General features: G+C 47.9%; 1 protein-coding gene across 1 annotated transcript in view; it reads right to left on the reverse strand.

Moving 5' to 3' along the window:
* LOC140194870 (lipoxygenase homology domain-containing protein 1-like) overlaps window positions 1–15504 on the reverse strand; it is a 351891-nt gene that overhangs the window by 16800 nt on the left and 319587 nt on the right. Inside the window, exons 41-43 of the mRNA XM_072252157.1 lie at window positions 13004–13121; window positions 9481–9658; window positions 6088–6273 (exon numbers count right to left, since the gene is read on the reverse strand). Of these exons, the coding sequence (XP_072108258.1) occupies window positions 6088–6273; window positions 9481–9658; window positions 13004–13121 (482 nt within the window). The remainder of the gene's footprint in view (window positions 1–6087; window positions 6274–9480; window positions 9659–13003; window positions 13122–15504) is intronic.

Raw genomic sequence — 15504 nt, forward strand, 5'->3', positions numbered from 1 at the left:
TCTTGTCCTAGACTCTCCCACCATGGGAAACATCCTTCCCACATCTACTCTGTCTAGGTCTTTTAACATTAGAAAGGTTTCAATGAGATCCCCCCCCCCATCCTTCTGAATTCCAGTGAGTAGAGACCCAGAGCCATCAAACGTTCCTCGTATGATAACCCTTTCATTCCTGCAATCATTCCTGGGACCCAGCCCAAAGGGATCCCATAACATGTTCATTCTGGAGTCAGTGTACTCTGCCGAAACATTTTGGCTCGAGTTGGGAAAGGCATATACTCTGATGAAGTTTGGATTGGGATTGGTTCGATGAGTATCAGACGAGATCATCTTTTCATCATTATCCCTTGCTCAAAGCAATGAGGAACCTGACCAAACTGCTGAATGTTGCTTTCTCATTGTCCTTGGCATCCCTTCTTTACATCGGCAGCACAGCAGTGAAAATTGCGAGCAGCTTCAAACTCCTGGGGGTGCACATCTCATATAATGTCTATATAAAAGTTGCTGGTGAACGCAGCAGGCCAGGCAGCATCTCTAGGAAGAGGTACAGTCGACGTTTCAGGCCGAGACCCTTCGTCAGGACTAACTGAAGGAAGAGTGAGTAAGGGATTTGAAAGTTGGAGGGGGAGGGGGAGATCGGAAATGATAGGAGAAGACAGGAGGGGGAGGGATGGAGCCAAGAGCTGGACAGGTGATTGGCAAAAGGGACATCAGAGGATCCCTCTGATCCTCCACACTGCCGAGAGTCTTACCATTAATACTTTATTCTGTCATCATTTTGACCTACCAAAATGAACCAACTCACACTTATCTGGGTTGAACACCACCTGCCACCTCTCAGCCCAGTTTTGCATCCTATCAATGTCCCACTGTAACCTCTGACAGCCCCCCACACTATCCACAACACCCCCAACCTTTGTGTCATCAGCAAACTTACTAACCCATCCCTCCACTTCTTCATCCAGGTCATTTATAAAAATCTCGAAGAGTAGGGATCCCAGAACAGATCGCTGAGGCACACCACTGGTGACCAACCTCCATGCAGAATATGACCCATCTACAACCACTCTTTGCCTTCTGTGGGCAAGCCAATTCTAGATCCACAAAGCAAAGACCATTGCATCCCTAAAGCAATGTCCCCTTGGATCCCATGCCTTCTTATTTTCTCAGTAAGCCTTGCATGGGGTACCTTGTCAAATGCCTTGCTGAATCCATATACACTACATCTACTGCTCTTCCTTCATTAAAGTGTTTCGTAACATCCTCAAAAAATTTAATCAGGCTCGTAAGGCACAACCTGCTCCTGCACATCCTCTTTCTTAATATCTGCATACTCAAGCTTTTCAGTCCTCTGTAAGTTATCCCAACGATCACCAAGATCCTTTTCCATAGTGAATACTGAAGTAAAGTATTCATTAAGAACCTCTGCTGTTTCCTCTGGTTCCATACACACTTTTCCACTGTCACATTTGATTGGTCCTATTTCAGAATCTGTCTCCCTATCTGCTCCTCGATGTTCCAGATTCTGGAAAGATGCAATAATAACAGGGTTGTCGTGATGGGGGATTTTAATTTCCCCCATATTGATTGGCATCTCCCTAGAGCAAGGAGTTTAGATGGGGTGGAGTTTGTTAGGTGTGTTCAGGAAGGTTTCTTGACACAATATGTAGATAAGCCTACAAGAGGAGAGGCTGTACTTGATTTGGTATTGGGAAATGAACCTGGTCGGGTGTCAGGTCTCTCAGTGGGAGAGTATTTTGGAGATAGTGATCACAATTCTATCTCCTTTACCATAGCATTGGAGAGAGATATGAACAGACAAGTTAGAACAGCGTTTAATTGGAGTAAGGGGAAATATGAAGCTATCAGGCAGGAACTTGGAAGCATAAATTGGGAACAGATGTTCTCAGGGAAATGTACGGCAGAAATGTGGCAAATGTTCAGGGGATATTTGCGTGGCGTTCTGCATAGGTACGTACCAAGGAGACAGGGAAAAGATGGTAGGGTTCAGGATCTGTGGTGTACAAAGGCTATTGAAAATCTAGTCAAGAAGAAAAGAAAAACTTACGAAAAGTTCAAAACACAAGGTAATGATAGAGATCTAGAAGATTATAAGGCTCACAGGAGGGAGCTTAAGAATGAAATCAGGAGAGCCAGAAGGGGCCATGAGAAGGCCTTGGTGAGCAGGATTAAGGAAAACCCCAAGGCATTCTACAAGTATGGAAGAGCAAGAGGATAAGATGTGAGATAATAGGACCAATCAAGTGTGACAGTGAGAAAGTGTGTATGGAACCGGAAGAGACAGCAGAGGTACTTAATGAATACTTTGCTTCAGTATTCACTATGGAAAAGGACCTTGGAGATTGTAGGGATGACTTAGTGGATTGAAAAGCTTGAGCATATGGACATTAAGAAAGAGGATGTGCTGGAGCTTTTGGAAAGCATCAAGTTGTATAAGTCGCCGGGACTGGATGAGATGTACCCCAGGCTACTGTGGGAAGCGAGGGAGGAGATTGCTGAGCCTCTGGCGATGATCTTTGCATCATCAACAGGGACGGGAGAGGTTCTGGAGGATTGGAGGGTTGCAGATGTTGTTCCCTTATTCAAGAAAGGGAGTAGAGATAGCCCAGGAAATTATAGACCAGTGAGTCTGACTTCAGTGCTTGATAAGTTGATGGAAAAGATCCTGAGAGGCAGGATTCATGAACATTTGGAGAGGCATAATAGTCATAGTCATACTTTATTGATCCCAGGGGCAATTGGTTTTTGTTACAATTGCACCATAAAAAATAAATAGTAATAGAACTATAAATAGTTAAATAGTAATATGTAAATTACACCAGTAAATTATGAAATAAGTCCAGGACCAGCCTATTGGCTCAGGGTGTCTGACCCTCCAAGGGAGGAGTTGTAAAGTTTGATGGCCACAGGCAGGAATGACTTCCTATGACACTCTGTGTTGCATCTCGGTGGAATGAGTCTCTGGCTGAATAATATGATTAGGAATAGTCAGCATGGTTTTGTCAAAGGCAGGCCATGCCTTACGAGCCTGATTGAAATTTTTGAGGATGTGACTAAGCACATTGATGAAGGTAGAGCTGTAGATATAGTGTATATGGATTTCAGCAAGGCTTATTGAGAAAGTAAGGAGGCATGGGATTCAAGGGGACCTTGCCTTGTTGTTCCAGAATTGGCTTGCTCACATAAGGCAAAGAGTGGTTGTAGACCGGTCATATTCTACATGAAGGTCGGTCACCAGTGCCTCAGGGATCTGTTCTGAGAACCTTACTCTTTGTGATTTTTATAAATGACCTGGATGAGGAAGTGGAGGGATGGGTTAGTAAATTTACTGATGACACAAAGGTTGGGATGTTGTGGATAGTGTGGAGGGCTGTCAGTGGTTACAGCGGGACATCGATAGGATGCAGAACTGGGCTGACAAGTGGCAGATGGAGTTCAACCCAGATACGTGTGAGGTGATTCATTTTGGTAGGTCAAATATGACGGGCAGAATATACTATTAATGGTAAGACTCTTGGCAGTGTGGAGGATCAGAGGGATCTTGGGGATCATAGGACACTCAAAGCAGATGCGCAGGTTGACTCTGTGGTTAAGAAGGCGTACTGTGTAGTGGCCTTCATCAATCATGAAATTGAATTTTGGAACCAAGAGGTAATGTTGCAGCTATATAGGACCCTGGTCAGACCCCACTTGGAGTACTGTGCTCAGTTCTGGTCGCCTCACTACAGGAAGGATGTGGAATCCGTAGAAAGGGTGCAAAGGAGATTTACAAGGATGTTGCCTGGATTGGGGAGCATGCCTTTTGAGAAAAGGTTGACTGAACTTGGCCTTTTCTCCTTGGTAGGTCAAATATGATGTCAGAATATAGTATTAATGGTAAGGCTCTTGGCAGTGTGGAGGATCAGAGGGATCTTAGGGTCCAAGTCCACAGGACACTCAAAGCTGCTGGGCAGGTTGACTCTGTGGTTAAGAAGGCATACGGTGTATTAGCCTTCATCAACCGTGGAATTGAGTTCAAGAGCCGAGGGGTAATGCTACAGCTATATAGAACCCTGGTCAGACCCCACTTGGAGTACTGTGCTCAGTTCTGGCCACCTCCTGGACTTACTTCCTGGCATAATTTGCATATTATTATTTAATTATTTATGATTTTATATTGCTATATTTATACTCTATTCTTGGTTGGTGCAACTGTAACGAAACCCAATTTCCCTCGGGATCAATAAAGAATGACTATGACTACCACTACAGGAAGGATGTGGAAACTATACTTGTTACTTGTTACATACGCCTGTTAGGGTGCATTCTCCAGTTACCTTTTCAGGTAACCGTAGCCTTCAGCCAGGAGCAGATGTCATCAGGTGGTTCCCAACCTTCACCGAGTGTTTCGACCCTTAACCACAACACTCTCCAGTTGGTGGGCCGGCAGTGGTGGCCAAATCACTGCCCATCTGCTCCTGGCTTCCAGCTTCCCTCCTCTCGCCTACTCCAAATCCAACAAGTGGCTCGTTCTGCCTCTTCCCCCATCCTACGAGCTGCTTGTTTTTTGCTCCTTTTGTCCAGGCCCAGAGCTGACAACAACCGCCATGCTGATTTGGCTGGGAACCCTCTGCAGCCGATCTCCACAGGGAACAACCCTGCCTGCCATCCCTTGTCTTTACACTCCTGCACTAAGTGCTGGTACTTCAAGGCCTTTCTCTCGTGGGCCTCTTCCCATCCCTCCTCCCACGGCACAGTCAGCTCAACCAGAATTATTTTCCTGTCTTCGGTTGACCACAGTACAATGTCCGGGCGTAGGGTTGTGTGCACCACATCTGGGAACTGCACCCTTCTTCCCACATCGACCCTCATCTCCCAGGACCTGGCCGTTAGCAGCAGATTGGGCTTTGATTGTTTGGTTACGAAAGGCCTGGCTCCCTCTTTGATGAAGGTGATGGACTTCCTCAAATCTGTGCCAGCCGTCCTCTTCTTGCATCTCTCCCGCTCTAGTGTGTCAGCAAGAGCCAGAAGCACCTTATCATGGCACCACCTATACTGTCCTTGAGTTAGAGGTGTTTTACACGCAGACAGTATATGAGCCAGTGTCCCCTTTTGACCACAGAGCTTAGAGTTTGGGTCTTCTCTCGAAAAACTCTTCAGCTACCTCTTTCAGAACCCTGGGGTGTAGACTATCATGTCGAGGTGAGTTATCTACCTTCAGACCTTTCAGTTTCCCAATCACTTCCTCCCTAGTAATAGCAGCTGCACTCTCTTCTGCCCTCTCAATCTTCCAGCATATTCCACAGTGAAGAACAATGCAAGATACTTATTCAGTTCATCCACCATTTCCTTGTCCTCCAATACAACCTCGCCAGCATCATTTTTCAGCGGTCCAATATCTCCTTTAGTCTTTGACATCTTTGTCTAGCTTATCTTCATATTTCATCTTTTCCCCAATGCTTTTTAGTTGCCTTCTGTTGGTTTTTAAAAGCTCCCAGTCCTTTAACTTCCCACTTTTTTTTTTGCATTATGTGCCCTCTCATTTGCCTTGTTATTTTCTTTGAGTCAGCCACAGTTGTATTATCCTGCCTTTAGAATACCTCCTCTTTGGAATGCATCTCTACACCTTCCAGATTGCTCCCACAAACTTCAGATACTGCTGTTCTGCCGTTGTCCTTTCTAGTGTCCCCTTCCAGTCAATGTTGGCTAGGTCATCTCTCATGCCTCTGTAATTGCCTTTACTCCACTGTGATAGCGATACAAGCAACATTAAGAAAATGCTGGCCCAGCCAGGCATCGTCTATGGAAAAAGAGTATAGTTGGCGTTTTGGGCCGAGACCCTTCGGCAGGAGCTGAAGGATCTGAAAGGTTTCCGTCCGAAACACTCTCTGATGTTTGGATTTCCAGCATCTGCAGATTTTCTCTTCTTTGTAATACTGATACATCTGACTGTAGCTTTCTTACAGGCATTCTACCAATTCTCCTTCTAGGGATCCAGCACCAATCTAATATTCCCAATCTACCTGCATATTGAAAATCCCAAAATATTGGCCTTTTTATACAGGTTTCCCAGGCTCAGCACCGACTTACCCTTGTTGTCATGCCATATTCGGACCTTGGACAGGTTTCCCAGGCTCAGCATATCCACAAACTTAAAGACATCCAAAGCTTTTCTCTCAAATTTGTTGGAATTGTTGGACTGTTTCAGCGCCAGGGTGCCAGAGTCCCCGTTCTCTCCGAAGATGATGAGAAACACATTAGCGTCAGTTCCTGCTCCTGTGTTTGACAGATCGTAAATTAGTGTAAACTTAATGTAAACTCCTGACTGCTGATCATATGTAACCCCATAGAATCACAGGACATAAAAGCAGAATTAGGCCATTCAGCCCATCAAGTCTGCTCTGTAATTCCATCATGGCTAATTTCAACCCCATTCTCCTGTCTTCTCTCTGTAACCTTTAAAGCCTTGACCAATCAAGAACTGATTAACTTCTGATTTAAATATTCTTAATAACTTGACTTCCGTGACACTGAGTTCCACAGATTCTCCTCCCTGTAGCTAAAGAATTCCCACCTCAAGGGGACGTTCCCCTATTCTGTGGCTGTGTCCTGTGGTCCCACACTTTTGTAGTATAGGAAATATCCTCTCCACATCTACATTGTCTCGGCCTTTCAACATTTAAAAGGCTTCAATGAGATCCCCACCCCCCCCGCCCCGATCCTTCTAAATTTCAGCAAGTACAGTCCCAGCGCTATCAAACATTCCTCAAGTGATAACCCTTTCATTCCGGGAATCATCCTTCCCGGAACCCTCTCCAATGCCAGCACATCTTTCCTTAGATGAGGAACTCAAAACTGTTCACAATACTCAAGGTGAGGCCTGACCAGTGCCTTATAAAGCCTCAGCATCACATCCCTGCTCTTGTATTCTAGACCTCCTGAAATAAATGCTAACATTGGATTTCCCTTCCACACCACCGATTCAACCTGCAAGTTAATCTTCCAAGACCCTCTCCAAGTCCCTCTGCATCTCAGATATTTGGATTTTCTCCTCATTTAAGAACATAGTCTGCACATTTATTTCTACTACCAAAGTGCATGACAATGCAATGTCCAACATTGTTTTTCTTTTACCAGTCTCTTGCCCATTCTCCTAATCTGTCTAAGTCCTTCTGCATCCTACCTGTTTCCTCAACACTACCTGCCCCTCCACCAATCTGTGTATCATCTGCAAATGTGGCGACAAAGCCATCTATTCCATCATCTAAATCATTATATACAGCATATAAAGAAGTGGTCCCAACACTGACCCCTGCGGAACACCACTAGTCACTGGCAGTCAACCAGGAAAGGACCCTTTTATTCCCACTCACTGCCTCCTACCAATCAGCCAATGCTCTAACCATGTTAGTAACCTTTCTGTAATACCATGGGCTCTGAACTTGGTAAGTAGCATCATGTGTGGCACCTTGTCAAAGGCCTTCTGAAAATCCAAACATACAACATCCACTGCATCCCCTTTATCTATCCTACTTATAATCTCCTCAAAGAATTCCAACAGGTTCGTCAGGCAAGATTTTCCTTTAAAGAAAACATGCTGACTTTGTCCTATCTAGTCTTGTGTCACCAAGTACTCTGTAACCTTATCCTTAACAATTGACTAACATCTTCCCAACCACTGAGGTCAGGCTAACTGGTCTATAATTTCCTTTCTGCTGCCTTCCTCCTTTCTAAAAGAGTGGAGTGATATTTGCAATTTTCCAGTCATCTGGCACCATGCCAGAGTCCAATGATTTTTGAAAGATCATTGCCAATGCCTCCACAATCTCTAACGCTACCTCTTTCCCTTAGGTGCAGTTCATCTGGTCCAGGGTGATTTATGTACCTTTAGGTCTTTCAGCTTTTTGAGCATCTTCTCTCTTGTAATAGTAACTCCATCCTAATTGTAATAGTAATATGGGAATGCATGACAGGACGGGACCGGGAACGTGTGACGGGCGGTATGGTATGGGGAATGTGTCATAGGATGGTACAGGCAACGTGCAACGAGACGGGACAGTACGGGGAGCGTGCAACGGGACAAGACAGGGAGCATGTGACATGACAAGACGGGGACCGTGCGACGGGACAGGACGGTATGGGGATCGTGCAACGGAGAATGTGCAACGCGATGTAATGGTATAGGGAGCATGTGACATGATGGGACAGGACGGGGAGTGTGTGACAGGACAGGACAGGGAATGTGCGATGTGACGTGATGGTATGGGGAACGTGTAACATGACATAATGCTGTGAGGAATGTGCGACGCCATGTGACGGTACAGGGAACCTGCGATGCAACGTTACAGTATGGGAAATGTGCGGCGCGACGGGGCACATTGGGGAATGTGTGACAGGGCGGGACGGTACAGGGAACGTGCGACGGGACGGGATGGGACGGTACGGGGAACATGCGATGGGATGGAACAGGACGGGGAACGTGCGACGCGTTGGGACGGGACAGTACGGGGAACGTGCGACAGGATGGAACAGTATGGGGAATGTGCGACGGGACAGTACGGGGAACGTGTGACGGGACGACGTTACGGGGAATGTGTGACGTGACGGGACGGGGAATGTGTGACGTGACGGGACGGGGAACGAGTGACGCAACGGGACGAGACGGGGAGTGTGTGACACGATGGGATGGTACGGGGAATGTGTGACGGGACGGTACAGGGAACATGTGATGGGACGGGACGGGAAGCGTGCGATGGGACGTGACGGTACGGGGAATGTGTGACATGACGGGATGGGGAACGAGTGACACGACAGGACGGGACGGGGAGTGTGCAACATGATGGGATGGTACGGGGAACGTGAGACGGGATGGGATGGGAAACGTGCAACGGGATGGGACGGTATGGGGAGCTTGCAATGGGACAGGACGGGAAGCGTGCGACCAGACTGGATGGTACGGGGAACGTGTGATGTGACGGGACTGGATGGGAACGTGCGGCGGTAATGTGCGAAGGCACGGGAATATGCGACGGGATGGGATGGGAATGTGTGACACATTCGTGCACCATCATTCCACAGACTGTGAAATCTGGAACCTGGGCTATATTATCATTATTTTATATATTTTCTGTAATTGTACGTTTTTCTTCTATCATATTTGTGCTGTGTTCTGAGTGTGACTTGGTACTGTGTTATGCACCTTGGCCTGGAACAATGCTGTTTCATTTGGTTGTATTTACGTGTGGTGGAGTGTCCATTAAACTTGAACTTCAACCTTTCCCTCTGGCTTCCTACAGTTTCTTTTCCCCATTACACACTGGTTAACGCTAATGTTGTTTTTGGATGACTTTACACGTCGTTATGGGTGGTAGGGAGCTAAAACTCATCCAACCCACTGACGCCAACCTGAGATATTAATGAGCTATCTGACACACTCTCACCAACCAGACATGTTGCTGAGGTATCTGGCCTGCTCTCACCAACCTGAGGTGTCGCTAGTTTTCACACTAATGGTGTAGGCTGTTTTCTCCACCATCGCCTCCTCATCCACTACAGCAGCAAGCTCACAGGTAGTCAACCGCTTGGTGCCGCGTGTCTTTGATAGCCAGTCGTTGTATGTAAAAGTGGTCATCTCATTTGTGTTCTGATTCAGCATGAAGATCTAAAAGGAAAAAATATATATCATGACTTCCCCGGCTGTAGGTTGACTCATTATAGAGCCTAATGGCTGAGGGTAAGAATGACCTCATATCGCACCCTTTGGAGAAGTGCAGTTGGCTTAGTCTATCAGTGCTCCTCTGTTCAGCCAAGGCGGTATGTGTAGGGTGAGAAATATTGTCCCGAATTGCCAGGATTTTCTGTAGGGTCCTTTGTTCTACCACAGACTTCAGTGTGTCCAGTTTGACTCCTACAACAGAGCCAGCCTTTCTAATCAGCTTATTGAGCCTGTTGGCAGCACCCGTGTTGATGCCATTGCTCCAGCACACCACTGCATAGAAGATTGTACTGGCAGCAACAGACTGGGAGAACATGTGAAGGAGAGGCCTGCATACTCCAAAGGACCTCAGTCTCCTCAGGAAGTAGAGGTGACTCTGGCCCTTCTTGTACACAGCCTCTGTGTTGGTTCTCCACTCAAGTCTGTCATCCAGGTGCACCCCCATGTACTTGTAGGTCCCCATCACATCCACCTCCTTACCGTCAATAGTAGAACCATAAAACCTCAAGACATAGGAGAATTCGGCCACTCAACCTATCGAGTCTGCTCCACCATTCTATCACAGCCGATCCTGGATCCCATTCAACCCCACACACCTGCCTTCTCACCGTATCCTTTGATACCTTGACTGATCAGGAAACTGTCATCTTCGCCTTAAATATACATATGGACTTGGCCTTCACCGAAGTCTTTGGCAGAGCATTCCACAGATTTACTACTCTCTGGCTAAAACAACTCCTCCATATATCTCCGTACTGAAGGGTCACCCCTCAATTTTGAGGCTGTGCCCTCTAGTTCTGGACACCCTCTCCACAGGGAACATGCTCTCCACATCCACCCTATCCAGTCCTTGCAGCATTCGGTAGGTTTCAATGAGATCCCCCCGCATCCTTCTAAATTTCAGTGAGTACAGGCCCAAAGCTGCCTAACATTCCTCATATGTTAACCCCTTCATTCCCAGAATCATCCTCATGAACCTCCTCTGGACTCTCTCCATTGATAACACATTCTTTCTGAGATAAGGAGACCAAAACCATTGACAATGTTCCAACTGTGGCCTGACTAGTGTCTTACAAAGGCTCAGAATTATCCCCTTGCTTTTATATTCTATTCCCCTTGAAAGGACGAGGAAGGCAGTAGTGATAGGGGACTCTATAGTTAGGGGGTCAGACAGGTGATTCTGTGGACGCAGGAAAGAAACTCAGATGGTAGTTTGCCTCCCAGGTGCCAGTGTCCGGGATGTTTCTGATCGCGTCCAAGATATCCTGAAGTGGGAGGGAGAACAGCCAGAGGTTGTGGTACATATTGGTACCAACGACCTAGGCAGGAAAAGGGAGGAGATCCTGAAAACAGAGTACAGGGAGTTGGGAAGGAAGTTGAGAAGCAGGACCTCAAAGGTAGTAATCTCGGGATTACTGCCTGTGCCGCGTGACAGTGAGTATAGGAATAGAATGAGGTGGAGGATGAATGCGTGGCTGAGGGATTGGAGCAGAAGGCAGGGATTCAGATTTCTGGATCATTGGGACCTCTTTTGGGGCAGGTGTGACCTGTACAAAAAGGACAGGTTGCACTTGAATCCCAGGTGGACCAATATCCTGGTGGGGAGGTTTGCTAAGGCTATTGGGGAGAGTTTAAATTAGGATTGCTGGGGGTGGGAACTGAACTGAAGAGACGGAGGAAGAGGCATTTGGCTCACAAGTAGAGAAAGCTACACTCACAACACGCTGGAGGAACTCAGCAGGTCGGGCAGCTTCCGTGGAAATGATCAGTCAGCGTTTCGGGCCGAAACCCTTCGTCAGGACTGTAGAGGGAAGGGGCAAAGGCCCTATAAAGAAGGTGGGGGGAGGGTGGGAAGGAGAAGGCTGGTAGGTTCCAGGTGAAAAACCAGTAAGGGGAAAGATAAAGGGGTGGGGGAAGGGAAGGAGGGAGGTGATAAGCAGGCCCCTATTCCTTCTTCACCTTTCCTCCCGCTGTGATTCTGTGGACGTGAACGGGACACCCAGATAGTATGTTGCCTGTTTGAACAGGATCGTTGGGATCACAGTCTGGTTGAATGGGATCGTTGGGATCCAAGTCTGGTTGAACGGGATCGTCGGGATCACAGTCTGGTTGAACGGGATCGTCGGGTCGACAGTCTGGTTGAACGGGACCGTCGGGATCACAGTCTGGTTGAACGGGATCGTCGAGATAACAGTCTGGTTGAACGGGATCGTCGGGATCACAGTCTGATTGAACGTGACCGTCGGGATCACAGTCTGGTTGAACGTGATCGTCGGGATCACAGTCTGGTTGAACGGGATCATCGGGATCACAGTCTGGTTGAACGGGATCGTCGGGTCGACAGTCTGGTTGAACGAGATCGTTGGGATCACAGTCTGGTTGAACGTGACCGTCGGGATCACAGTCTGGTTGAACGAGATCGTTGGGATCACAGTCTGGTTGAATGGGATCGTCGGGTCGACAGTCTGGTTGAACGGGATCGTCGGGATCACAGTCTGGTTGAACGTGACCGTCGGGATCACAGTCTGGTTGAATGGGATCGTCGGGTCGACAGTCTGGTTGAACGGGATCGTCGGGATCACAGTCTGGTTGAACGGGATCGTTGGGGCGACAGTCTGGGTGAACGGGATCGTCGGGGTGACAGTCTGGTTGAACGTGACCGTCGGGATCACAGTCTGGTTGAACGGGATCGTCGGGATCACAGTCTGGTTGAACGTGACCGTCGGGATCACAGTCTGGTTGAACGGGATCGTTGGGGCGACAGTCTGGGTGAACGGGATCGTCGGGGTGACAGTCTGGTTGAACGTGACCGTCGGGATCACAGTCTGGTTGAACGGGATCGTCGGGATCACAGTCTGGTTGAACGGGATCATCGGGATCACAGTCTGGTTGAACGGGATTGTCGGGTCGACAGTCTGGTTGAACGGGATCATCGGGATCACAGTCTGGTTGAACGGGATCGTCGGGGTGACAGTCTGGTTGAACGGGATCGTCGGGAATACAGTCTGGTTAAATTCTGCTCCCATGTCTTATGGTCTTATGGCTTAGTGGGTGGAGATGTGATCAAACTTACTGCTTGGGGAAAGCACTTCCTTTGAGAAAAACTTCATCACACATAGAGAAATTTCTGCGTTTGTTGAAGGGAAATGGAAAAACATAACATTATGCATCCTTTTTCTATTCTATAGACCCGAGGAAATAGATTGCAGCTGTTGTCTTCCTCCCTTATTGTACATCCCTGACCACGGCCTCCTGTTCAGCTCTGGGCTGATGTTGTGGCCTCACAATCACCTGATCCAGGAACCAGTCAGAACGACATCCTTTAGCATCAGTGCGAATCCTTATTTTTCTGAGAGGCCCAATGTCGGCAATCACCATGTCGAAAGTGTCCTCCTGACCCCTCTCAAACCTGGAAGGTGAAGGCACAGTGCGGTCAGGGTGAGAACAGGAGCTGTGAGAAGTTATACAGTCGAAACACTGATGTGACAATCCAGACCCAAGGCATCACAATAACTCTACCCAGGTTTCACTCTCATAGAGTTATAGAACAGAATCAGGCCTTTTGGCCCATCCAGTCTATCCAGAACTATTATTCTGCCTTGTCCCACCTGGACACGGCTCTCGATGCCACTCCCAACCATGTACTTATTCTATCTTCTCTGAAATGTTGACATCGAACCCTCATACTCCAATTCCACAGCTTGTTCCACACTTTCACCACCCTCTGAATGAAGAAGACCCCCTCAGGTTTCCTTTAAACATTTCAACTTTCACCCGTAGCCTATGTTCTCTGGTTTTCATCCCACTAGATATCAGTGGAAGAAACACACATCAAAGTTGCTGGTGGACGCAGCAGGCCAGGCAGCATCTGTAGGAAGAGGTACAGTCGACGTTTCAGGCCGAGACCCTTCGTCAGGACTAACTGAAGGAAGAGTGAGTAAGGGATTTGAAAGTGGGAGGGGGAGGGGGAGATCCAAAATGATAGGAGAAGACAGGAGGGGGAGGGATGGAGCCAAGAGCTGGACAGGTGATTGGCAAAAGGGATACGAGAGGATCATGGGACAGGAGGTCCGGGAAGAAAGACAAGGAGAGGGGGGAGACCCAGAGGATGGGCAAGGGGTATATTCAGAGGGACAGAGGGAGAAAAAGGAGAGTGAGAGAAAGAATGTGTGCATAAAAATAAGTAACAGATGGGGTACGAGGGGGAGGTGGGGCATTAGCGGAAGTTAGAGAAGTCGATGTTCATGCCACCAGGTTGGAGGCTACCCAGACGGAATATAAGGTGTTGTTCCTCCAACCTGAGTGTGGCTTCATCTTGACAGTAGAGGAGGCCGTGGACAGACATATCAGAATGGGAATGGGATGTGGAATTAAAATGTGTGGCCACTGGGAGATCCTGCTTTCTCTGGCGGACAGAGCGTAGGTGTTCAGCAAAGCGGTCTCCTAGTCTGTGTCGGGTTTCGCCAATATATAAAAGGCCACATCGGGAGCACCGGACGCAGTATATCACCCCAGCCGACTCACAGGTGAAGTGTTGCCTCACCTGGAAGGACTGTCTGGGGCCCTGAATGGTGGTAAGGGAGGAAGTGTAAGGGCAGGTGTAGCACTTGTTCCGCTTACAGGGATAAGTGCCAGAAGGGAGATCAGTGGGGAGGGATGGGGGGGGGACGAATGGACAAGGGAGTTGCGTAGGGAGCGATCCCTGCGGAATGCAGGGGGGGGGAGGGAAAGATGTGCTTAGTGGTGGGATCCCGTTGGAGGTGGCGGAAGTTACGGGGAATAATATGTTGGACCCGGAGGTTGGTGGGGTGGTAGGTGAGGACCAGGGGAACCCTATTCCTAGTGGGGTGGTGGGAGGATGGAGTGACAGCAGTGGAAGAAGTCTGTTTGCATTTACTTTATCTATACTCCTCATAACTTTGTATACCTCTATCAAATCTCCCCTCAGTCTTCTACGTTCCAAGGTATAAAGCTCTAACCTATTGAGCCTTTCCCAGTAACTCTGGTCCTCAAATCCCAGCAAAAGCCTTGTAAATTTTCTCTGTACTCTTTTAATCTTATTGATAGCTTTCCTGTAGGTTGGTGACCTTGATCATGCCTTTCACAAACAGAAGAAAATCTGCAGAAGCTGGAAATCCAAGCCTCACACACAAAATGCTGGAGGATCAGCAGGCCAGGCAGCGTCTATGGAAAAGAGACCTGACGAAACACCTGGGCCTGAAACGTTGACTGTACTTTTTGCCATCGATGCTGCCTGGCCTGCTGAGTCCCTCCAACATTTTGTGTGTGTGCGCTGCTTGATCATGCCGTTGCTATCCTGGTCAGCAGATCAGTGGTCCTGTTCCCAGATAACGCAACGGTATCTAGTTTACATCATTCACAAGATCTTTCATCTTCCCAGTGGTGTTGGCAGATCGAGGCAGCACAGTGTGTCAACCAAGGCAAGTGATGACATGTGATGGACACCCTTCAATACCTAAAGATTCGGAGCAGATTGAATGGAAGCTGCCCAATGGCCGTGGAACGTTGCTCCCTCACTGCTTGTCTTTGTTGTTGGGTGGCATGGTGGCTCCCAGCTCTAGTGACTGGGTTCGAGCCTGACCACTGGGGTTGTCCTTTACTGGCTGGCTGCCGGTGATTAGTCGTGTTCCACAGGGGTCTGTGTTGGGACCATTCTTTTTACATTATATGTCAATGATTTGGATAACGGAACTGGTGGCTTTGTGGCCAAGTTTGCAGACCATACAAAGATAGGATAAGGGGCAGCTAGTTTTGAGGAAGCAGTGAGGTTA

The sequence above is a fragment of the Mobula birostris genome, chromosome 3, assembly GCF_030028105.1.
Source record: "Mobula birostris isolate sMobBir1 chromosome 3, sMobBir1.hap1, whole genome shotgun sequence".
NCBI classification, from domain to species: Eukaryota; Metazoa; Chordata; class Chondrichthyes; order Myliobatiformes; family Myliobatidae; genus Mobula; species Mobula birostris.